This window comes from Cyanistes caeruleus, chromosome 12 (genome assembly GCF_971803275.1).
Source record: "Cyanistes caeruleus chromosome 12, bCyaCae1.hap1.1, whole genome shotgun sequence".
Lineage (NCBI taxonomy): Eukaryota > Metazoa > Chordata > Aves > Passeriformes > Paridae > Cyanistes > Cyanistes caeruleus.
Window position 1 is genome coordinate 2620569 of NC_141712.1, and position 23859 is coordinate 2644427.

General features: G+C 50.5%; 1 protein-coding gene and 1 long non-coding RNA gene across 3 annotated transcripts in view; both read right to left on the reverse strand.

Moving 5' to 3' along the window:
- Positions 1-1541: 1541 nt before the first annotated feature.
- On the reverse strand, positions 1542-12119 carry LOC147650805 (uncharacterized). Its single transcript, XR_015275430.1, has 2 exons — positions 11206-12119; positions 1542-4601 (listed from the first exon to the last, which is right to left on the reverse strand). It is a non-coding gene; the product is annotated as an uncharacterized LOC147650805 (long non-coding RNA).
- Positions 12120-15637: 3518 nt separating this feature from the next.
- LOC147650806 (axonemal central pair apparatus protein HYDIN-like) overlaps positions 15638-23859 on the reverse strand; it is a 57157-nt gene continuing 48935 nt past the window's right edge. For both annotated transcript variants that reach the window (XM_086847717.1, XM_086847718.1), the window contains exons 50-59: positions 23704-23852; positions 22563-22755; positions 21908-22016; positions 21064-21318; positions 20576-20718; positions 20008-20232; positions 18685-18845; positions 17723-17829; positions 16698-17145; positions 15638-16029 (exon numbers count right to left, since the gene is read on the reverse strand). In XM_086847717.1, the coding sequence (XP_086703843.1) occupies positions 15867-16029; positions 16698-17145; positions 17723-17829; positions 18685-18845; positions 20008-20232; positions 20576-20718; positions 21064-21318; positions 21908-22016; positions 22563-22755; positions 23704-23852 (1953 nt within the window). In that variant the 3' untranslated portion in view covers positions 15638-15866. The remainder of the gene's footprint in view (positions 16030-16697; positions 17146-17722; positions 17830-18684; positions 18846-20007; positions 20233-20575; positions 20719-21063; positions 21319-21907; positions 22017-22562; positions 22756-23703; positions 23853-23859) is intronic.

Here is a 23859-nt window from a genome sequence, read left to right on the forward strand (position 1 = left end):
TTCAAATAATGACTCTTGTATTTCTTTTCTTCCATTACCAGCTCCTGGAGTAGATATGCTACATTTCTCTGAGGTTTGAGATCCAGAAATATCAAAATCTCAGGGTTTATAACTAGCATAATAAAATTAGTAGTTTAATCCTGGTCTATCCAATCTGTTCCTCCTAATTTCTTACGTATTTAGATAAATTTTTATTGTGATCTCATTTGCATGTGTATTCATATAAGTGATAACTTGCTAGAAATAGTTCTTTCTTGTTTAAACGTAAATAAAAAAGTAATAAAAAAAATTAAACATTTTTATTTTGACAGTGTGTACATTTTTAGAGAAACCTTTATCAGCTCCAGCATGGAGCCAGAGAGAGTTGAATAAGCTTTGACACACAGAGTATCTGCCATAAAAAGAGCAGGGGACGAGCCCTTCCTGGCACTGGGAACACCACTGCTCGTCCATCATGCTGAGCCCCAGTCCTGTCACACACCAACTGCTCTGAAACTACACTCAGAACTAGTGCAGGTTTCTGCTTTGAAACTTTTGTGAACTTCCCCTGGAAGCTCTTATGGCAGAAGTGTGAGACACCAACCACGGCCACAACACAGGCTCGTCAGGATCACAGGCTTTAGGTACCTGTGACCCGGCGGAGCGGGGGGCTCCGGGCAGATCCCGAGGCGAGGCGGGTCCCCGCTGCCGAGCGCTGCCCGCCGGGCTGAGGGGCGAGACCGCCGGGCTGAGGGGCGAGATCGCCGGGCTGAGGGGAGAGATCGCCGGGCAGAGGGGTGAGACCGCCGGGCTGAGGGGCGAGATCGCCGGGCTGAGGGGAGAGATCGCCGGGCTGAGGGACGAGATCGCCGGGCTGAGGGGCGAGATCGCCGGGCTGAGGGGAGGGATCGCCGGGCTGAGGGATGGGATCGCCGGTCTGAGGGGCGAGATCGCCGGGCTGAGGGGTGAGATCGCCGGGCTGAGGGGCGAGATCGCCGGGCTGAGGGATGGGATCGCTGGCCTGAGGGGCAGCGGCGGCCCCGCGGTGCTGAGGGCAGCGCCCGGCTCGGCCCCTCAGGAGCCGCCGCAGCCGCAGCGCCGCCCGAGCGCCTCAGGGCGCGGCGGACTCGGGACAGCCCTGAGCCTTCCCCTCAGCCAGCTAGGAAGCTCTTGCAATTGTAGAACCGTCAGGGGTGGAAGAGGTCTTTAAGACCACTCAGTTCAATGTCAGCCCAGCATCTGCCACTGCAAACCCTAAACCACTAAACCATTTCCGAATATCAGATGCAGAGGCCTCTTTAACACCTCCAGCGATGACAACTCCACCACCTCCCTGGCCAACCTATTCCCAGGCCTGAACACCTGAACAGCGAAAATTTTTTTCTTAAATCTAACCTGAATTTCCTCTCTCGGCGTGAGGCCAGTTCCTCTGGTTCTCACTGCAGGCCCAGCAGAAGAGACCGGCCCCACCTCACTGCATGGCCCCGGCAGGGAGTTGGAGAGAGCAGTGAGGTCCCTCCTGAGCCTCCTCCACACTGTGATAAACGGGCCAGGAGACCAGCTCCTTTTAAAAAGGCCTTTATTAAGCAGCACAGCTCTGGGGTGGGGGCCCGAGGGGTTGCGCACACCGCCACTGCTCCCACTGGACACCGCAGAAGAGGAGGATCCGTGCAGCTCTGTCACTAGGACAGAGCTGGGCCTTCCTTCCTCACGGGAGTCCCCGGGAAGACTCATTCTTTCAGGCTCGTAGTCTAGGCTGTCATCCCAGTCGAGTCTCCTCGAGGTTACGTCGGCCTCTGGAAAGAAGCCAGGGGACTCCTCTGGGTCTTCCTTGTTAGATGGTGCTGGTTCTATTCCTTCCCTTTTGCGTGGCTCGTTGTTTTGGGGTCTTTTCCAGTCTGGGTGCATCCCATAAGTCTCTGGTCTCTCTCGTTTGCATAAAAGTCAGTATGTCATCTTCCTCCTCAGAGCGGTGCAGCAACTTGGGAAAGGGATACAATGTTGCCATGTGGGAGTCTAGGAGCAGTGGGGGCAGTGCCTGGCTGAACACAGAACAAGAAACACAGGGTACAGCAACTTGGGAGAGGGGGCAGGGCCTGGCTGAACAAGGAACAAAAATATGGGGTACAGCAATTTGCGACAGGGGTACAAGGGTAAGTAAACCTGGGACAGGGGTTTACAAAGTAAGTAAGGGGTTTACAAACAGCAACTGGAACGTATTATTCTTAACAATATCCTGGGACCGGGGTACAAGGTAAGTAAGGAGTTTACAAACAGCAACTGTAACATATTATTCTTAACAATATCCCCCCTCTTATATTTTGATCGGGCTCTAGCCCGCATCAACCATTAACTTCTGGCTCTTGGGAATATTTATCTCTTAATTCTCGATATTGCTCATATATTTCCCTGGCAGTTTTGTGCTCTCGATCCTGACTTTGAGTCTCCATTAACATGATCCTGGCCTGCTTCTTATCTTTTATTTCAGGGATTTGGATGCTTGCTTGTACTGTGGTAGTCACTGTCTTGATTAGGCAGGGGAGTAAACAGGGCAGGATCAAGAAACTTGCAAATGCACAGACAGCAATAAAGACTATTTTTTTCCACCACCCTTTTTTGAAGGACCAAAGGTCATTCCACCAGTCTGAGTTCACCAGAGGAGTCCATTCCTGGGTGCCCACATAAGCTATCTTTCGTATTTCTTTTGAGATGTTTTTGATTACCTCACTCTTGTCATCTATCTCCAGGCAACATTCAGAGGAATTAAACTTTCCACAAATGCCTCCTTCATCTGCCAATAGGTAGTCCACCGCCAGCCGAATCTGATAGACTACAGCCCTGGTTTGTGCCAATTGTGTGCTGATGTGGTCTAAAGCAAGGGCAGTTCTGTTTGATACCACTTCCAATACTGCCTGGAGACGGATGATTCGGTTTAACATATAGACTGGGGTACGATACCCCCAGGATCCATCCTGGGCCCATGTGGCCGGTCCATATGTCTTAATTATTTCCTCAGGGGTCCAGATCTTCCCCTTCCATTTCTGATTGCTTCCTAGGTCCATTACATGCCTCCTCTTTCGACTGCCTTTTTTTAAGTTATCATACAAGGGGACTCCCAAGTATGACCCTGATTTCTTAGGTAGGAGGAAAAAAGCAGGCTTTATTATCCCAATTGTGCAGCTTCCTGCCCAATCCCCTGGGAGGTGGGTATATGCAGTGCTCCCACAAATCCAAAATAAATACTCAGGGGCCTTCCAGAAAGTGTCCTGTGTGTCTGTAGGATGTTCCCAGTATTTTGAGAGTTCTCTTAACCCCCAAAAAGGGTTTATTCCTTTTTCTGCGCACTCATACAGTTTGTACCCCTCATGATAAATACACCCCCTTTCCTTTCTCCCAGTGGCCCAGTACCTGTTTGGTTCTTGGGGAATCCACCTGCTGCCTGAGTGTTTCACCGTCAGGTATCTTTTGCAGGCCATTTTTCCCACAGGGGTTTTGTATCTTCTTCCTGTCCTTTTAATGCATTCTTCCCCAATCACTCTTGCTTTCAGATCCCATTGTTCCCGTCCCCTGTTCCCTGTCTGGGGTTTTTGCTCAGTTAATTTCCACCTTAGAATGTCTAAAGGTGCCAGGCTGATCCCTTCCCAGGGCCAAATATCTGACATCTGGGTGTTCCCACATACCCAACAATTGGTTAAGTTTAACTCTCTGCTGATTCTCTCCATCAGGTCAATGAATAGGTTCTTACCTCGTGTTTCATCCAGATCACCTTTCCTTATCTTCAATTGTTTTTCTTTTATTACATCATTCAGTCCCTCCTGTTCAAAGCAGAGCCAGGATTCTCCTACAGGGCATTCTCCAAGAAGACGTTGCCTAAATGAGGCAGTATTTCTAGTAATCCAATATGTCTTTCCTTCCTCCTGACAGGTTTCCAATTTGGTGTGATCAAAACAGGTGGGATTGATGTTTGTGTGGACCCTCATCAGTGATCCTAGATCCTCTCCATCATATAGGGGATAGTAGCACTTTGTACATGCTTCTCCACTGTCCCCTATCCCAAGGCTCACCAGCTGGACCAACATCAGTCCACCTAAGAGTCCGGTATGAGCTAGTTTTGTTTTAGGGAGCTTCATGGCTCACCTTCCCTGTTAGCCTCACCCGGTCTTGCCTCTTAGGTCTTTTGGGGGATCAGGAGAGATGGTATGGTCCTTCTCCTCCCACCTTCTTCTTTAATTTAGTTGCCTTTTTGGAGAATGTCCTGTGGGAGAAGTCAATGGGTGGGGTTTTCATTCAACCAACTTTGCTAACATCAAAATTATTTTACAGCAACAACCACAAGAACTTTAAGAACACTCCCACTTAAACCAACTCACTCAGCAGAGTTCTGCAGTCTTTGTTTATATTCTTTCTCTCTCAGTCTGTTTCTGGCTGCCTCTTAAGAGTCACTCTTAGACTGGTAGGATCTGTAATGGCAGTCCACTTGGGAGAATTCATGGGGGGTTTTTCTGTGCCTTGTCCACAGTCAGGAGGAGGCGATACCGGTCCTTTTACACGTGAGACGTGAGTCCACCCCTTTTCTTGGGTCCGAATAGCAGCGTGGGTCACCAGCAGAACCTGGAAGGGACCTTCAAATTTTGGGGTTAAGGGGGTGTCTTTCCAGGATTTAATCAATACCCAATCCCCCGGATTGATCTGGTGGATGTTTGTGTCAAGTGGGAAGGTTTGGGGGAGATATCCTCTCTTTCTTAGGTTATTCAGGGTCCTCCCAATTGTCTCTAGGTACTTTTTAGCTATTTCTTCCCCTTCTATGTAATCTCCAGTGCTGTAAGGGGTCATTAGAAAGGGGAGCCCAAACATCATTTCGTATGGGGAGGCACCAAGGTCAGATCGTGGCCTGGTTCTGATTCTCAGGAGGGCGAGAGGCAAACACTTTAACCAGTTCATCTGGGTCTCAGCTATTAGTTTTGTTAACACATTTTTCAATGTCTTGTTCATACGTTCCACCCGACCCGAACTCTGGGGGTGCCATGGAGTGTGCAGTCTCCACTTTATTCCTAGAGCCTTTACAATGGCCTGTAAGGCTTGGGAGGTGAAATGGGATCCCCTGTCTGAGTCAATAGTATTCACTAGCCCATATCTAGGGATAATACTCTCCAGTATTACCCGGGCAACTTCTTCTGCTGTCTCCTTTTTTGTGGGGAATGCCTCTACCCAATGGGTTAGATGGTCAACTATCACCAATAGGTGTTTATATCCTTGTATAGGAGGCATTTCCGTGAAGTCTACTTGCACACTCTGGAATGGTCTCATGGCTAACTCTCTTCCCCCAGGTTCAGCCTTTCTCATTACTTTCTGGTTTACCTTCTGGCATATTACACACCCCTTTGTTATGGCCTTTGCTAGATCATAAACTCCCAAGCATAAGTTTTCCCTCAGAAAATGATCACACAACCCTTGGGTTCCCCAATGAGTCAGTTCATGTATCTCATTTAATATTTTCCGGGCTAAAGCCTTGTTCAGAAACTTTCGCCCATCTGAGGTTAACCATTCCCCTTGTTCCCCTTGAGACAATTCTAATTTTTTTATTACTTCCCACTCTTTCTTGGTAAATATTGGTTCCTTCTTTCCGTCCTCTTCAGTTACTACCTCATCTAGTTTAAAAATTTTCACCGATTCCTTTGGATCTAAGGCCACTTCTTTAGCTGCTTGGTCAGCAAGTCGGTTCCCTCTGCTTTCTAAGGAGTCTCCCTTCTGATGCCCCTTCATGTGGACCACTGCAATCTCTGTGGGTTTGGTCAAGGACTCTAATACTGATTTAATCAGCCCTTCATGTGCCAGGTTCTTCCCTTTGGAGTTCAGGTAGCCTCTCTCCTCCCAGATCTTACCAAAGGTATGGACTATCCCAAAGGCATACTTTGAATCTGTATAGATGGTTCCTTTTTCTCTCTCTAGCAAGTCCAGACCCCTCTTTAGAGCATGAACCTCACAGCACTGAGCTGACCAACTGGGGGGTAGTCTCCCTTTTTCTAGGACCTCTAGTTTTCCTTCCCCTACCTCTATGACCACTGCATACCCTGAATATCTTTTCCCCTCCACCACCCTGGAGGAACCATCAGTAAACAGTACCTTCCCATAGGGCAGGGGTACATCTCCCAGATCCTCCCTCACTTTGGTTTGGAGATTTACCAATTCTAAGCAGTCATGTTCTAATTCAGGCAGAGGCTCCCCTGACAAAAATTGTGCCGGGTTCAGGCCCTTGGAGGTTACTAACTCCAAATTGCTAGTATCCATTAGGATGACTTCATATTTTAATATCCTGGCATCTGTCAGCCACTGCTGAGCCTTTCGGCTCAAGATTGTTTTTAAATCATGTGGTGTGTGGACTCTGATCTTACCCTGTAGGGTTAGCTTTTGGGCCTCTTCTATTAAAATGGCAGCAGCAGCTATTGATTGCACGCAGGTGGGCCACCCACGAGCTACTGGGTCCAGCAGTTTGGATAGATAGGCTATGGGCTTATGACATCCTCCCCATTCCTGGGTCAGAACCCCATATGCAGTCCCTTCTTCAGAGTTGACAAACAAATCAAATTCTTTCTTTAGGTCAGGCAGGCTTAAAACTGGTGCTGTGGACAGCTTAACCTTTAGCTGATTTAATTGCGCTTCATCTTCAGCTGTCCACTTTATGGGTTCACAATCAACCAGCTTTTCATAAAGAAACTTGACGCTCTGGGTATATTGTTCTATCCATAGTTTGCAATATCCAAAAAGGCCTAAGAGTTTTCTTATGTCTCTCTTTGTTTTTGGTGCAGGTATGGCTAGAATGCCTGATACTCTCTCTGGGCTCAGTTCCTTACTGCCCTGTCTTATTATGTGTCCCAAGTAAATGACTTTGGGCTCTACAAACTGTAATTTATTCCGGGACACCCTTAACCCTTTGGTCCCCAAGAAGTTTAACAGCCGCACACTGGTTTTTCTTACCCTGTCTTGATCTTCCCCTGATATCAAGAGATCATCAACATATTGTAAAATTTGGATGTCACCTTCGGGATCAAATTGGCTCAGTAATTCTTCTAACGCTTGCCCAAAAAGGTTCGGAGACTCTGTAAAGCCTTGAGGCAACCGAGTCCACCTTAGCTGTTGTTTTCTTTTCTTTTCAGGATATTCCCATTCAAAGGCAAACCAATCACGGCATTCTTCTGCTAGGGGACATGCCCAGAATGCATCCTTTAGATCGATAACTGTGAACCAAACATGTTCATTAGGTACTTGACTCAGGAGGGTGTATGGATTCGACACCACTGGGTGCCTGGTAACAGTCCTCTTATTCACTTCCCTCAGGTCTTGGACTAACCGGTACTTCCCTTCTGCTTTTTTAACAGCCAAAATCGGGGTGTTATGGGGGGACATGCATGGCTCTAAAATGCCTTCTGCCAGCAGGTGATCAATAACTGGGGCCAATCCTTTTCTGCTCTCTAGGGACATTGGGTACTGCCTGATCCTGATAGGAGGGGTTTTCTTCTGGATTTCAATCTTTATTGGGGAAATATCTAAATATCCAAACTTCCCTTCTTCCGCCCAAACCTCAGAGTTAATCTCTTCTATATCTTTGGTTGTTAGCTTCATCATATGGACCACCATTTTTCCGTTCACTGGTATTACTCCCACTCCCAGTTGTACCTGCAAGTCTCTTCCCAGCAAGTTAGTCTCTAAGTCTGGTAGGTACACAAAGTCTGCATAGCACTGCCGAGAATTTCCTTTCACTTCAACATTTTTTATCACAGGAGCCATGAAGGGTTTTCCCTCAGCTCCTGACACTTCACAAACTTTGTTGCTTAAAAACATTCCAGTTGGGAGCTTGTTCAAACTTGAACGGTCTGCTCCCGTGTCTGCTAAAAATTCTACTTCCTCACTCTGGGGACCTACCTCAAGGTTTACCAGGGGCTCTTCTCGGTGTTTCATCGGGTCCCCTATTACATATAGCCCCTGACACCCCTAATCACGACTTTCCTCTCCCCTTAAGATTTTCTCCATGACATCCTGCTCTCTAGCTATTTCCTCATCCAGGGATAATTTCTTGCAGTCTCTTTTGAGATGTCCAGTCTCTCCACAGTAGTAACACCTCCCACTCACTCGAGAGTTCCTAGGGTTGGTCCATGGAGACATAACTGATTTCTTCCTATCTCCCTCAAACTGGGACTTTGGCTTTCCATCACTTTGTTGATTCCTACCTGTCTGATCCTTGTCTGCCCTAACAATCTCCCGGGCCACCGCCACCATGAGCTTTGTCCTTGTCTTCGTCTTCTCCTCTTCTCTCCTCAAGTAGACTTTTAGAGCTTCTTTTAATAGCTCATTGATCCCCTTTTCTTGCCAGTCCTCTAGTTTTTCAAGCTTCCTCCTGATATCAGGCCAGGACTTAGTCACAAACTGCACTTTTAATAACACCTGGCCCTCAGGGCTGTCAGGGTCTATGTTTGAATACAGCTGAAAATTTCTCCTCAACCTATTCAACCAGGTGGCTGGAGTCTCGTCCTTCTCCTGGGTCCCATCAAAGGCTAATTTTGTGTTATTACCCCGGGGAACTGATTCCTTAATACCCTTCACTATTAGGGACCTGTAGTCCCTCATGTTCCGCCTTCCCTCCTCCCTGTTAGGATCCCACCCTGGATCTACTTGTGGGAGTTTATACTCTCCTGGGAGTCCTGATCTATTCTCCCTTTCCCAGATTCGTATCCCCGCAGTACGGATCATGGCTACCTCTTCAGGGTTAAATAAGATGTTTAAAATAGAGTTTAACTCCCCCCAGGTGTAAGTATTTGGACCCAGGAACTGGTCTACCTGGTTGGCTATCCCTACTGGGTCTTCAACTAAGTTCCCTAGCTCTTTCTTGAATCCCCGGACTTCTGAAGCTGTCAATGGGGCATTGACAAACCCTACCCCTCCAGCTACTCCTCCCATAGGGACTTCTCTCAGGGGAAGGAGCTTAGTTGTCTTAGATCGTGTGTGACAGTAGGGTCCATCTCCAAAATCTTGTTCTTGACTAGGGGTGGGAGTCTTAGGGAGCTGCTGGTTGTTAGGAGGAGGAGGATTGGTATTAAATTTGGGGGTACTCAGCTCCCAGTTGGGAGGGGGCAAAGGGACAGTACTAGGCGAGGGAGAAGAAACTTGGTCTGATGTAGGGGTTTCTGGAGGTAAGGGGGAGGTAGGAAGTAGATTAGAAAGGACTGGGGCCACCAACGGTGGTGGGATTGAGGAAAAGGGTATCGGGATAGTAGAGGAAGCTGAAGATGTGGAGGGGGATTGGTTTGGGCAGAAAGGGTTTGAACCGGGTGTACAAGGGTTTTGTGGGGGTGATGCAGAAGGGGAAAAGGTCGGGGAATTGGGTGAAGAAGTCTGGGGTGCTGTTGGGTATGTAGGAGGAGGGGGTAGATGATCTAGGGGGTCCCATTTACTACCTGTTTCGCTAGCTTCTTTTTCTTGCTTCTTACTTTCTTTCCCTTCCCCCTTCTCTTCCTTCAACTTACATACTTTCACCATCTCTGTGTCTGCTCTTTGTTTCAGCCACAAGGCTGCATAACTGATCTCTTCTGGACTTGAGCCTCTTCTGGTTTTCAGATACTGGTACAGTTGGGAGCACATCCAAGGATCTTTAGTACCATACCAAGGCCACTGTCCTTGTATCTCTAGTTTGGGCCAGACCTCTATACAGTAATGGATCATCTTGATCCGGTCCAGGCCCTTGGTGGCCTCTTGTGCATCCCAGCAATTTAACATTTGCCCTAGTGGGCTATCGGGGGGAATGGTTCTGGTGGCCTCTTCATTCCCCTTGGGACTTACTCTCTTACTTAAACACTGTCCCATTGCTCCTCCTACCTCTGGACCTTCACTTAAAACTTACGGTTCCTTTTCCTGAATAAAACTGGAACTGACAGACAACACAACTTCCAACCAGCTTAAAACTGGCTCTTAAATTAAACTTTATAAAGGTGCTCCTACTCAGACTGAAAATTTCTAATGACGGACAACTAACCTTTCAAACCTCAACAAAAACTCACACTTTAGGAACTTACTCTCTCCTCCTTTCACACTAGGGAATGCACTCAATCTTCTCACACAAGAATCCACACCCTTTCTTACACTCGGCCGGCCTTCCACTCACACTTTGAATTTTCTGGGGCTTGCAGTCTCCGCTTGCCCCGGGGGTTAGGTCCCAGCGGGGCTTGCAGGTTCCGCTTGCCCCTCCCTACACCCCAATCCCGTTCCCCTCGCGCCTCGCCTCCCTGACCCCCTTGCCAGCGAAGACTATGAGCACTCCTGGGTCGACGTCGAGGGGACCCTAGCACTAGACGCTCCTGGGACCTTCCCCCGTCCCTGTCTCAGTGCCGTCCACAAGATTTGGTCAGCAGGGCTCACCCCGGAACCCCCTGCCCCTCCGCTCCCTGACTATCCCCCTTCCCCAGTGAGAATAGCTTCTGCGCGAGGGCTGACTGTAAGTGAGTGGTGGGAGAATTCCCCCTTGCCTCCTAGCCGCTCCGCCCACCAGGGAATGGCTTCGGCTAAGGGATGCGTGAGTGTATTACTCTAGCTGCCTCGCCCGCCCGCGCAGACTACCTGCCCCTGTGCTCTCCGGCAGCAGGTTAACGACCTCCCTTCTCAGGAACCCCCTGAGCCGAGACTGAGCCGCGACAACTAGAGCCTTTCAGCACGTCCTGTGTCACAGACCCTGGGAAGCGAGGGCCCTTCACTGACCGCCTGGTGCCGGTAGGGCCTGGGGACCCCCAATTCCAATTCCCCGGTCAGGTCGTCTGAGTACCCAAGCGGGGGGGGTGTGTTCACTCACACCGAACCTAGGCACCCCCACACACCACCCCGGGAGTTACCTAGATTGCCTGCGTGTGACTCTCACTCACCTAGGCCTTCCACACGCCCGGAGCAGCCTAGGCCGTTTAGCCCTTTTCAGTAGAGGGGCCTACCCCTATGTGCGCCACTCACTCTCTTAGGTACCCTCTGCGCACTCAGAGGGGGGCTTTTATCCCCAGGAGACGCCTCACTCGTTTCTCTGGGCCCAAGTGAGCCTCTTTCGCTTCCTGCTGTTCCCGGCCGGCCCCCTCGCGGGAGTCCGGAACCGCGGTACTGGGCAGTCCACACTCGCCCCGGGGGTCTGAGCTGCCAGCCCCCGTCTCACTCACACATCCACTCACTCGCCTCCTACTCCCGCCACCGGTGGCTTACCCAATCCGGCGCTCTTCTGCGATGTCGATCCCAGGCTGTTCTTCTGGGTCCGGTATAGCCAGCTGTCCTCTGGAGGCCCAATAGGGTGGGCGGCCGTCCCGTCCCTGGTCCTCTTCAGGGCGTGGCTATCCCGGACGAGCCCCCAAGCTGTGATAAACGGGCCAGGAGACCAGCTCCTTTTAAAAAGGCCTTTATTAAGCAGCACAGCTCTGGGGTGGGGGCCCGAGGGGTTGCGCACACCGCCACTGCTCCCACTGGACACCGCAGAAGAGGAGGATCCGTGCAGCTCTGTCACTAGGACAGAGCTGGGCCTTCCTTCCTCACGGGAGTCCCCAGGAAGACTCATTCTTTCAGGCTCGTAGTCTAGGCTGTCATCCCAGTCGAGTCTCCTCGAGGTTACGTCGGCCTCTGGAAAGAAGCCAGGGGACTCCTCTGGGTCTTCCTTGTTAGATGGTGCTGGTTCTATTCCTTCCCTTTTGCGTGGCTCGTTGTTTTGGGGTCTTCTCCAGTCTGGGTGCATCCCATAAGTCTCTGGTCTCTCTCGTTTGCATAAAAGTCAGTATGTCATCTTCCTCCTCAGAGCGGTGCAGCAACTTGGGAAAGGGATACAATGTTGCCATGTGGGAGTCTAGGAGCAGTGGGGGCAGTGCCTGGCTGAACACAGAACAAGAAACACAGGGTACAGCAACTTGGGAGAGGGGGCAGGGCCTGGCTGAACAAGGAACAAAAATATGGGGTACAGCAATTTGCAACAGGGGTACAAGGGTAAGTAAACCTGGGACAGGGGTTTACAAAGTAAGTAAGGGGTTTACAAACAGCAACTGGAACGTATTATTCTTAACAATATCCTGGGACCGGGGTACAAGGTAAGTAAGGAGTTTACAAACAGCAACTGTAACATATTATTCTTAACAACACTGACTAAACCCAGCTCCCTCAGCTACTCCTCATGGGACATTTTCTCAACCTTTCATGAGCCTTACTGCCCTTCTCTGGACACACTCCAGCCCCTCAATGTTGTTTTTCATGAGGGGCCCAGAGCTGGACACAGCACTCGAGGTGGGGCCTCACCAGTGCCCAGCACGGAGGGGCCGGCACTGCCCTGCTCCTGCTGCCCACACTGGTGCTGATACAGGCCAGGTGCCCGTGGCCTCTTGCCCCCTTGGGCACACTCTGGCTCACTCTGAGGTGTCTGGTGACCCTCAGGATGTGGCACCTGGCCTTGTGGAACCTCAGGCCATTGTCCTTGGCCCACTGATTAAGTCTGTCCAAGTCTCACTGCAGAGCCTTCCCATCCTCCAGCAGATCCACGCTCCCACCCAACTGGTCCTCTGCAAATTTACTGAGGGTGCTCTCAATCCCCACATCCAGATGATCAGTAAAGATGGTAACCAGGACCAGCCTAAAACTGAGCTCTGGAGGACACATTTCAATGCAGCTCAGTTTGCATACTCTGCAGCTGGAGGCTGCAATGCCCCCCTGCTGTGAAATTCAGGAGCTGTTCCCCACACTTGTCAGGGTGCCTTGGTGGTGGTGAGCTGGCCTGGGACTGTGGCACCGCATCACTATCCCTGAGTTTAAACAGGTTTCAGATACTATTTGTAGCTTATTCTTTTACATAATTTGTAGCAAAAGTGAAAAAATGACTGTGCATGTTGAATTTTCCTTTGTAAACTCTGGTTAGTGACTGGACTGTTAGGTGTATGGGGATGCACATGATGATTTATGTACTTGTTCACTCTGTGTGGCTCCAGGCTTTGAGAAAGAATAATCCCACTTGGCATTTTGACTCAATTAGGTCTCAGGAATGATGAATCCAGAGTAACTTGTTGAAAGCTGCTGAAAAAATGTCTCTGAAGTTTACAGCACAGCTGAAGTGTTCAGAAGAATGAGAATTCAATGATTGAATATCCAGTTATCCTACTGGCTATGTCTAATTGTTACCCACTGTTACAGTACACTGCACAATATCACCAGGAAAATTGTGAATGTCATCTTCAGACTGCTCTATTAACCCACTGTATTTTTGATCAAAGTTACTTTCTACAAATTACCAAGCTCTTTTGCCTTTTTGACACTCTTGTTCTTTTCTTGTGAAGTATTTATATATATAATACAGGTAGCTCCTGAATCTGCTCAAGGAAACCAAAGTTAGCTTTTAGGTCTTCTAAGCTGAGGTCTGTCTATTTCACCTGTTTGTGAAGCTGCAGTCCAAGAGCAGTGACAGAAGGGTTGCTGCTCTGGGAGCAGGGGTGCTTCTGGCTTGAATTTAAACCCAAAGGCATTTTACTAATTTACACTTCTTACAAGGGCTCTGTCAGTGCACAGAATTTCCGTACCTCTTAACAACATCTCTTAAAAATAGAAAAGGTAACAAGAACAAGCCCCCCCGCCATGCCCTGTATGGTGCCTGCCACGGTTTTCAATTCCCAGTGTGACGGCCAACTCTTCTCAGGGATGAGTGTCACATCTGCCCCAGTGTCCAACAAGCCCTTCATCCCTAGGATCTCCAAACCAGCTTAACGTAGCATGGGACCATGGGCTTGTTCTCACCCACCAGTTCTGTCCAGTAGAGCTCAGGTGAAAACTCATCTACCAGGACCCCCAATGGCATGAGGAAGGCCTGGGCGATGACCTGCCCCTTGGCCAAGTAGAAGGGTGGGTGGATGCATCGCACTGAGAGAATGAGTCCATCCAGATCACCCTTGAGGGTGACCAGAGAGACTTCAGTCTCTGGGGGTGTGTGCTTGGTGTCCCCAATAACAAAATACTTACAGCCTGGGTCAGGGAAAGTCAATCTTCTGCCCAGTAGGTCCACGGCAATCACAGTCCAATGGCAGGACCTAAAAAGATGGTCTGCTGCTGCTGCTAAATGGAGTGGCTATTGAGGCTGCCATATTTTATTGAAGGTATTATTTGTCCTTTGGTGAAAGTCAGTCCAGTTAGAAATGTCTTGTCTGAGCCCCCCTCCCCCTGAAAAGCCTGCTCTGTTCTATCCACACGCAGAGGAGGTTCATGCTGCCCTTCTGGTTTTTTTTTGTACGTTGCCCTCCCCTCCAGTTCCTTTGTCCTGGCCCACAGGGGCTGGGCACTGGACAGAAATGGGTGATACGCCCTCGCTGCCCACAGCGATGGCACCGTGGTTCCCATGGTGTTACAGGTGGTGGTGGGACCGCCACCGCTGCTGGAGCCCCCGTCCTTCCTGGCTGTCTATGATGGTCAGCCCCTAAGCTAGCAGCCTTCTGGATCACACCTCGATGGTGGTGGTGACGGTGGGGAGAGGATCCAAGGGCATTCCCATAATGACTGGCTTGCATGTATCATTGGCACTTGCCTTTGCTAATTCCAACAGCAAGGCAGAATGCAGCCCTGGATCTTCCACCTGTTTCTCCATGTGAACCCAACACCATCAATAAAATCTAGGAACGCCTCATTAGGTTGCTGCAGAATGATTGTGGAACTCGCTTGGGGTTCTCTGGATGGTAACGTGAGGAACGCTTTCTCTGCAGCTGTTTTGATCTTTTCAAGGGCCGGCCTTGGCAAAACCCGGGCCTGGTCCTTCGCCTGTGCCCATTCCCCATCGCCGCTCAAGTGCTCGGTTGTTATTTTATTCCCAATGGCATCAAGGGCGCTGTCGGAACTTTGCAATAGCTCAGAACATTCGGCCTGTAATGACCTCTTCCATGCCCCCTCCCATGCAAGATATTCTGATGGGGTAAGGAGGCACGAAAATAAATCATGGAGGTCATACGGGACCGAGAGATTGGAGGAGAGAGTGGCCTTTAAAAGGCCCTTAAAATATTTGCTTCCCTTTCCAAACTCTTTCTGGGCTTTGCAGAGTTCTCTTTTGTTTTGAAATGAGAATGGCTCCCATTCCTGAAGCACACTCCCACATAATTGAACATAATTGGAGTGGCAAGAGGAAGGGTCTCCTGTTCTGGGTTCCGGTTCCTGGGCTCGGCACTTGTGGCTCACGGGGTGTGGGAACCAGAAGGAGGGGCGTGGGAACTGAAAGTCAGAAGAGGGTTGGCTGTGCTGCAGGGGAAAGAGGAGGGCTCAGAGGAGGGGCCATTGTGAAAGGAAGGGGTGGGGAACTTTTCAGGAGGAGGAGCCCAAGTGGAGAAGGAGGGGTCCGAGGGGACAGGAAGGGGAGGGACAACTGGAGGAGGAGAGATAACAGGGGGAGGAGCATGAGGGAAGAAGGGGTTGGAGGTAGGAAGAAGGAAAGGATTTTGGGGAGGAGAAGTACAAGGGAGGGGCCTGGCCATGCGGTCCCCACCATCTTGTGCTCTCCAGGAGCCATTCTGGGTACACCAGGGAGGAGAGGGTGAACGGAGTAACTGGAGACAACTGGGGGGAACCTCAGAATGTACTAACTTGGGGGTTTGAACTGGGGTAGTGGGGTTTAAGGAAAGATCTCTGGCACCATGGCTAACGGTTAACAACTTATTAGCAAGTGTTTATTTACAGTTAACTGAAACTTAAGTTATTTAACAAATTAACAAACAATTATTTAATTAACAAAGTTAATTAAAAGATGATGATGGCTGGAGCTGGGAAGGGCAGCTGCAGAGGTCGCATGTAAAGGGTGGGACACCATCAGCAGTAGGAAACAAGATGTTGCTGGCTCCTGCTGGATGCTCCAGCTGACACAAATGCTGTCACTGTGGTGTTGGTTGCCAGTGCAGCTGCTTCTTGTGTCCCTGGCCTTCCTCTGTCTGCTGTAAGGCAGAGCATTTTGGTTTTTCAAAACGCTTCCACTGCCGGGCTCTGCCTTTCAGAACCACCTGCACCGTCCTGTGAGTCTGCTCCAGGTTAGGAATGCTGGGGAGAAAGGGACTGGTATTAGCCAGAGAAACATTTCCAGCCAGACGCTTTTCTGCCTCCTTGCAGAGCACACAGCATTGCATCCTCCCTCTGTGCAAGCAGTGAGCAGCTCTGTGCCAGAAGCAGAGCTAGGGACTGGCTGGTCCCTGGGTGTCTCATTCAAGATCTTGCAACCCTCCAGGAGCTTAATGTTTCATACAGTGTCTTTTGCCAGTGTCTCCCTACCAAGGCCAGATGATCCCTCTGCGCTCCTGTGGGAGCTGCTGCCTCTCTGGGGCTGCTTGTCTCCAGGCCCACCTCCCCATCCCAGTCAGAGGGACTGAAGGGAGGGTGTTAGGGGATGAACCAGGCTGTGCTTGGTGATGCCCAGCAATAGCACAAGAGGCAACGGGCAGAACCTGAACAGGAAATTGCACCTGAACCTGAGGAAGAACTTCTTCCCTTTGCGGGTGACAGGCTGCCCAGAGAGGGTGTGGAGTGTCCCTCACTGGAATTATTGCAGAGCCCTCTGGACACTGCTCTGTGCCATGTGCTCTGGGATGACCCCGCTTGAGTAGGGAAGTGGGACCAGATGACCTCCTGTGGTCCCTTCCACCCTGTCCCACCCTGTGATTCAGTGATAGCCATCAGAAGTGTGAGTTGGCAAGTGTGTCCATGTTTCCCACCTGCACAGCATGGTGGTCTCAAAGTTCCCCACATCCTTTGGGGAGAAGAGCACATGAAAGGTCTTCTTCTGGCCAGGAGCGATGGTGCCGAAGTTGGGGTTGATGGAGAACAGTGACTGGTCATGGGTGACATCTGGGAGGACTTCCAGGGAGGAAGTGGCACGCTGCGGAGAGAGATTCCATTCCTTGGAGCGGCACCGCTTCTTGGAACGCTTCTTCTGCTTGGCATCCAGCTGCTCTTCCTCAGAAAGCTGCTCCTGGTCAGAATCTTGCTGTTCCTGCTCGGAATCCTGCAGCTGTTCCTGCTCGGAATCTTGCTGCTCCTCGGCAAGCCACTGTAGGTGCCGCAGCTCAGAAGGATGCGTCTCAAAAGGATGGTCCTGCTCCCCCCGGAAAAGAAGCACCAGCTTTCTGCGCTGCCTTACAACAGGAGCAGAGATGAGCCCACCTGCAGAGAGGAAGAGGGCACCATTCAAAGACAAAATCTGTGTTGCCAGCAACGCTGCCTCCTGCAGCAGCACATAGGTGGAAGAGAGCTGGGATGCACTCGGAGCATCTCTGGCCAAGTTCCCAGCAGGGAACAGAGCTTCTGGGAGCAGGGTCTCTGCTGCAGCACACACTCCTGTGCCAAAGCAGGAGCTGGTTTTAGACAGTGACTTTGCAGCTGCCCTGGAGTGGGGAACTGCACACAGACAGTGGCTGCAGGGCAGCTCACTCGTTACACCATTGCTCTCCCCAGACTCAGACTTCTCAAAGCAATGACCTGATGTCCCCCCTCCCAGTCCTGACCCAGCACGTGGCTCTCCCCAGAGCCTGGCTCAGCTCCTTTGCAGAGCTGAAGTGGCACAGCAAGAACAAAAGGGGCTGAAAGGCAGAGGGGGCAAGGAGAAAACTCTCCAGCTGCAGCTGGGAAGATGCTGATGAAAGTGAACATGTGGACAAGGAGGAAAAAGCAATACAAGTTTTGGGGTGAAGGGGCAGGGTCTTCTCCCCAGGCCCTCAGCTACCAAGTGAAATGCCCTTACCCATCAGAGAGGTTGAATATGGCATCCTCACTGCTTCACTATCTGCAGGAGCAGCTTCCTCCCAGAAGTATTCCAGGGACACCTTCCCTGTGTTGTGCATCCTGAAACTGAAAAGCAAGAAGGAGGAATTAAAAAAAAAGTCCAATAAATAGAAAGCAAATAGTACAGTAACATTGTCTGAGGGACTCCTGCTACCACTTTCTGCTGAGGAGCATCTTCTTCCCCAGGCAACCCTGCCATGCTCAGACTGCTGTCCTGGGTGGCCCAGAAAAGTATTTCAAAGTCTGGAAGTTGAAGAAGAAAGGGCCAACATGGTGCCCAGGACATTGAAGCTAAGGGGCTTACTTTGGACTTTCTTTAGGTCTTGCTTTGACTGCAAACTTATTCTTGAGCAGATGAGGACAGGTGACACGCAGTGAAAGCAAACCCGTGGCTGTTCTCAGCAGAAAATGGCAGCATTGAGCCTCTCCTGACCACCCTCTCCTGCTTGGCTTGGCATGCATGTGAACAAGCCTGTGCTGGTTTTGGCTGGGGTGGAGTTCTGGGAAGCAGGCACTGGGTCAGCCCTGGGCAAAGGTGTCACAGCATTGTCACAGTACAGCTGGTCTGGATTGGACACAGTGAATGTGGCCATAACACAAATCCAATTCAGCTGGCCTAGTTCATGCCTGAACGTGTTCCCAGGTAAGTTACAGGGGACCCTTGGCCAGCCCCATCCAAGCTGAGAAGTGAGCACAGCACTGGCCAGGAAGTTGGGCAGGAGAGAGATCTCAGCCAATGGCTGTCTAGCCCAGGAGATTTGCATTGGGTATTTCAGTGAGCTCTGAATAATGAACGAGGCTGTTTTGTCTCCTGAGCACCTGGAGCTCGAGTCGTGAGTTTTGTCTCCCCAGCCACGGCCAGCACAAAGTTCCACAAAGGCAGCTCCCGCTGGCAGGGCCCTGCCTGGCCTCAGCACTCACGTGGCTGTCCTTGTCTGGAAGGGCAAGGTGTCCTTGAGCTGAACCACGACTGTGTCCAGTTTGAACTGGGCGTAGGCAACCAAGGCACTGAGGCACAGCTCGGCCTCCTGGCCGCTCTTCTTCAGCACAGTGTGAGCCGGTTCCGGGACTGTCTCCACTGTCTGCAAAAGAGGAGAAAAGAATCGCTGAGCAGAGCCCAGAAAGTCAGGCTGAGAAGGGAATCTTTGGGCCTCCAACATCAGCCTCATAGAGGGACTAGAAAGGACCATTCACTTTTACTTCCCTGGAAAGATGACAGAATGGGGACTGTTGTGCTGCAGTAGTTGTTTCTGCCCACTGATCAAAGCAGTCCTAGCACAGCTGTTAATGTACCCATGGAGACTACAGCGGCGTTCCAATCCCTGTACTTCAACCTTGGAGAGGGACTGACTTTTTCCCTGGTCCCCTAGAAATCCAGCAGGTCTCAAAATTAGGGTTAAGTTCCCCTGCTGGAGCTCTGTGGGTGGAGAACCCCATGACTGCAGACTTCTAGGAAGCACCTTTTTCTTCTTGTCTTAGGAGAAAGTGCTCTCCAGATGTCACCTGTGGAGCAGCAGGCACACTGCTGGCAGCTGGGGATGGGCATTTTGGAATGTGAAAGATCTCACTAGGAAAGTGTCCAACTGCAGATGTTCTGATAGAAAAGAGGATGGTTTAGAGGCCTTAAAATGGTCCAGAAACTTGGAAAGAGCCTTCACCCAAGCTGAGTGTGTTTGGCAATAATGACAATAAAAGCAAGAGTCTCCAGAGATGATCCTTCTTCGGACTCCTCCATACGGTCACACAGTGCCTGGGCTACTCCATGATGAGATAACCCTCCCAATACAGAGACCACAACCAAAATCTCTGGTATCCATGGAGACAAACCTTGGCGTTCACCCACAGGTGCAGTAGAAGTGTATTTGTCTCCACTTCTAAAGAAGAGACAGAGTGCAGCAGACTTAACTCCTTGTTGGTGAAAAGGCACCAAATCATATGGAGAGATTTCAAACACCATAAAATGAGATAATCATAAAACATTGTCTCCCATTCAACATGGGCTGCAGCACTTGTGCTTGTGGCCCAGACTGATAGCGTGTGGCTAATGGTCTCTTGTCTAAAGGCTTCTTCCCCTCTTGTGTGAGGGTCATGTGCATCCACCTCTCCCCTAGAATGCCCTGCTGGTGAACCTCAGGGCTGTCCAGTGTCCAGAGGAAGCAGGAGCTGCTCAGCCAGCAGTGATGGTGTTATGATGGTTCTTTTTGGAAAAGCTGTGGTGGCTTTGTTTGCCATTTTGCTTCTTACCTTCTCTTTTTCAGGCCATTGGGCTGCTGGCTCCTGGTTCCCGGTGATGTCCTTCCACATGACAGTGCGCATTTCGTCGTCCCAGTCCGGAACATTCCATAGTGGCAGCTCAAATTTGATCTTGGTCACCTTACATTTCACAAGGTGCCTCCTGAAGGTGGCTGGGACATCTGATTTCAAGGTCACTGTGATGGCCTTGGTGCAGCCAGGGTGGAGATGTCCCACCTAGGGAGAATCAGGGAATCAAGACCAAACTGGAAGCACTGCCAAGGGCAGGACTGATATAACAAAGGGGACTGATGTGGTGAGCAGCTGTGCCAGGAACCTGCACCTCAGTGTGGATTTCTGTGAAGTTTGATAGACAAAAGTATAAAGAGAAGGTACCACCTCCCATAACGTGAAGCCTTTTCTGCAAGGCTGGCAGCCTTGGCCCAGCCAAGCCAGGGAGTGCATCTCCTGTGTGGCACTGGAATGGGCTAGCACTGGCATGTGAGGTCTCCCTGCCAGCTCCCAGGAACGCCAGGGCAGGGCTTGAGCAATGGGGAAAGGCAGAGCAGCCCCCACTCACCCTGGGGGAGAACTGGAATGGGATGTCCGCCTCCCACTCGAAGCGCATGAACATCATGCCGGTGTGGTTGGTGATGGTGAAGATCCTGTGGCAGGGCTTCCCAACAGGACAGTCCCCAAACTGGATGTGGTTCAGTCTGACAGCTGTTAAGGAGGAAAGCAAGGGATCTCAGCATGCAGGGAGTTCCACCCCACCCCCCTCACATGCACAGACTCCTGTATGTTCAATGCTTCCTTGCTCCAAGCCTTCCTCCCTCTGGCAGGGAGCTCCCCAGGCAGTTCCCCATCCCACCACTTTCAGGGAAACACCCTGGCACACCCCTGAGCCAGCGCCATGCAGCACAGCACACACTGCTCTGCATGCATGGCTGCCACACCCACAGGCCTCCATGTCCAGGGGTGACAGCCCAGGCCTGCCTAGAGAGAGGACACACATGATCAGATATTTTCTTCTTCCTTGTTCCACCTTGGCAGCCTCTCCTCTCTTACCATCAATGATGTCTTTGTTCAAACTGCTCTTATCATTCCTCAACTGTGGGTCTTCCTCTAGACAGTCGAAGCTGAATTCATCCTTGTGGCCTTCACCCACCAGCTCTATCAGGGTCTTGTCAGAGTAGGTGTCCCCCACTAAAACGCGGATCTTCCCTTCCACACGTTGAGCCAGGGTGGGATTGAAAATGACATCAAACTCTGCCGATTGCCCACGATGCAGAAGCAGGAGAGGCTTCCCTGGGGGCTTGCTCTCTGCACAGCAATGGAAATCAGAATTAAGTGATACAGTTGTACAGAGGAAATATTTCCATATATGAGGAACAGAAGGTTGAAACCAGCTGCCTTCTGAGCACAGGTTGTTCTACCCGCAGTGGTTCCCGACCCTCTTCCTGTGTTCACAAGACTGCCATCTCCAGACACATCACCACTTAAGCAGCTTAACCTCAGGTTGATGCCCAGCCCTCATTCCATCGCTTCCAGACAGCTCCAGCCACATGGAAAGCTGAGCCAAAGAGCACTTTGGGCTTCTGCTGGCTGCCTGTGTGCTCAAGGGCTGTGTCCATTCAGGCTGGGACCTTGCCACATGCTGCAAATACCTCAGAGGCTGCACTGAGGCAGTGAGAGTCCCCCAGAACCCAGCCCACCACGTCTAGAAGAACACAAGAACTTCCTACTCCTTGCTAGGAGGAAACCCTGCAAAAGGTCCCCATGAAAAGCTCGGGGGACAGAGAGCCCAAGGAAAGAAAGTGTGTCCAACATCTGGCTGCAGCTCAGAGAAGCCAAGAGCAGGGCACACGTTTTCCCTCTGTGCACCATCGCACTTCATGGTTAACGAATTTACCATTTTCAACAGAGTCCTCTCCCACATCTTCAGTGTGGAATCTCTCCAGTGTGGAGCGCCTGGCTTTCAAGAAGAATGCTCCATGCTCATCCTCCAGGTGTAACATAAACTGAGAAAAGGGAACACAGAGCACAATGATACTGGTGTGAGTACAGGATGGCACAGGGACTGACACCACAGTGCTGCTGGTCCTGCATAGGAACCCAGCACCTCTCCCACTGCAAACAGCACTGAGCACAAAAGTTAAGTCAAACCAGCTGGGAAAAAGGGCTCTTTAGAGCCATTTGGATTGAACCAACACGGAACCAAACAGGACAGAAAGCAATAAGCAGAATATAATTAAACCACAACTAAGTTTGCTTAAAATATAGTAAACTGGGGAATACAACCTAATGGAACTGGAAAATCACACATTCCTTGAGAACAAACCTGAAAGATGGGGGGAAATACTCCACCACCTTCCTTGTGTTCAACTTAAAGAAGAAAGACTGGATGGAAAATTTTCAAGAACTCCCTTCTTGGAGAACAGATGCCAGTCCCTTGCTTAAAAGAATTTGTGACACCTCTTGCAAGGTCTGCCATGGTTTTTGGGACCCTCCCCCTGTGCCACAAGCACTTATTCCCAAACCAGCCCATTCCTTGAGCAGGTCCTCACCTTGACAGGTACGATGCCGTTGTTACGGACGACCAGGGGGAGCATCTCTAAATCCCCCAGCTGGAGCCTCTGGAAGCGCAGCACGGCATTTCCTCTCTTGCTGCGAGCTCTCGGGCACACGACTGTCACCTGCGGCTCGTGCCCCCTCCCACTGATGGTGAAGCTCAGGATTTGGGGCTTGATTTTCACAGAGCTGCAGGAGAGGCACACAAACAATTCCAGCTGGCACTAACCCATTTCTCACTGGGCAAGCCAAGCAGCAGGGGCAGTCCACACTGTTTTCCCTGCCTGGTGCTCCTGTAGCCCACAACACAGCCCCCCACCAGCCTCTTCCCAATCCCCTCAGGGCCATTCACAAGAGGAACCTGTCCAAAGAGCCAGAGCCTTCCACAGTAACAGTTAAAAGTAATTTCACTTAATTCAATCATGCAGTACAGCAGATACATAATGAGGCACCAGATGAGATATGGCAAATCCCCTGGCTGCAGTGAGATGAGACATAGGCAACAAGCAAAAAAAGCACAGCATGAAAGCAGTACAAAAGCAAGAAGGCAAAAAGAAATCATTGTCACCATCCACCAAGATCATTTCCAAGAACAATAGAAAAGCAATTGCTTATTAGCAATTAGACTTCTCTGGCTCCAATTCAGCCACTAAAGGCTTGAGGAAGGGCAGGTCAAAGCCCCTGTACACAGGTCCCAGTGCAGAGGAACAGGGCTCCTCTTTCATACCAGCTCCCATCACTCACATGAAATAGCTTCATGAATGCAGGGAATCACAGAGGATCATTAATGTCACAGAAACCAAGAGGAAATTGTGACTGCTGACTTGCTGCCACAGAAACTGATCCATCTAAGCTTCTGTCCTTGGAAATGCCCAGCTCAGCTGTAGCACATCTCAGTAACTTCCAGTTGGCTACCTATTTCCCTGTCTTCCTATTTGCTCATACAGGCTAAACCTGTATGACAAATCTGCCTCATTTTTCTGCTCTATCCAACAGTGACTGCCTCCCAGATCATCTCATGCCAAGTACTCTGCCTAAGGCTGCTGAGAGCATTAGAGCTAACAAGAGGTCTGTGCCTTCCCAGTGGAGAGGCAGCTGTCAGAGAGGCCTCCCCCAATATTTCTCAGGGTCAATTACCATTTGGGGATGACAAGGGAAGCCTTAAAAGTGCAGTCGTAGTTCTGCTCGTCTGGAGGGGTGAAGGTCACTGTAGCAACAGCGTGGGATGAGCCGGGAATGGACATCTGGACTGGATGCAACTTGAAAACGGTGATAGGGCCTTTTTCCTTGGGG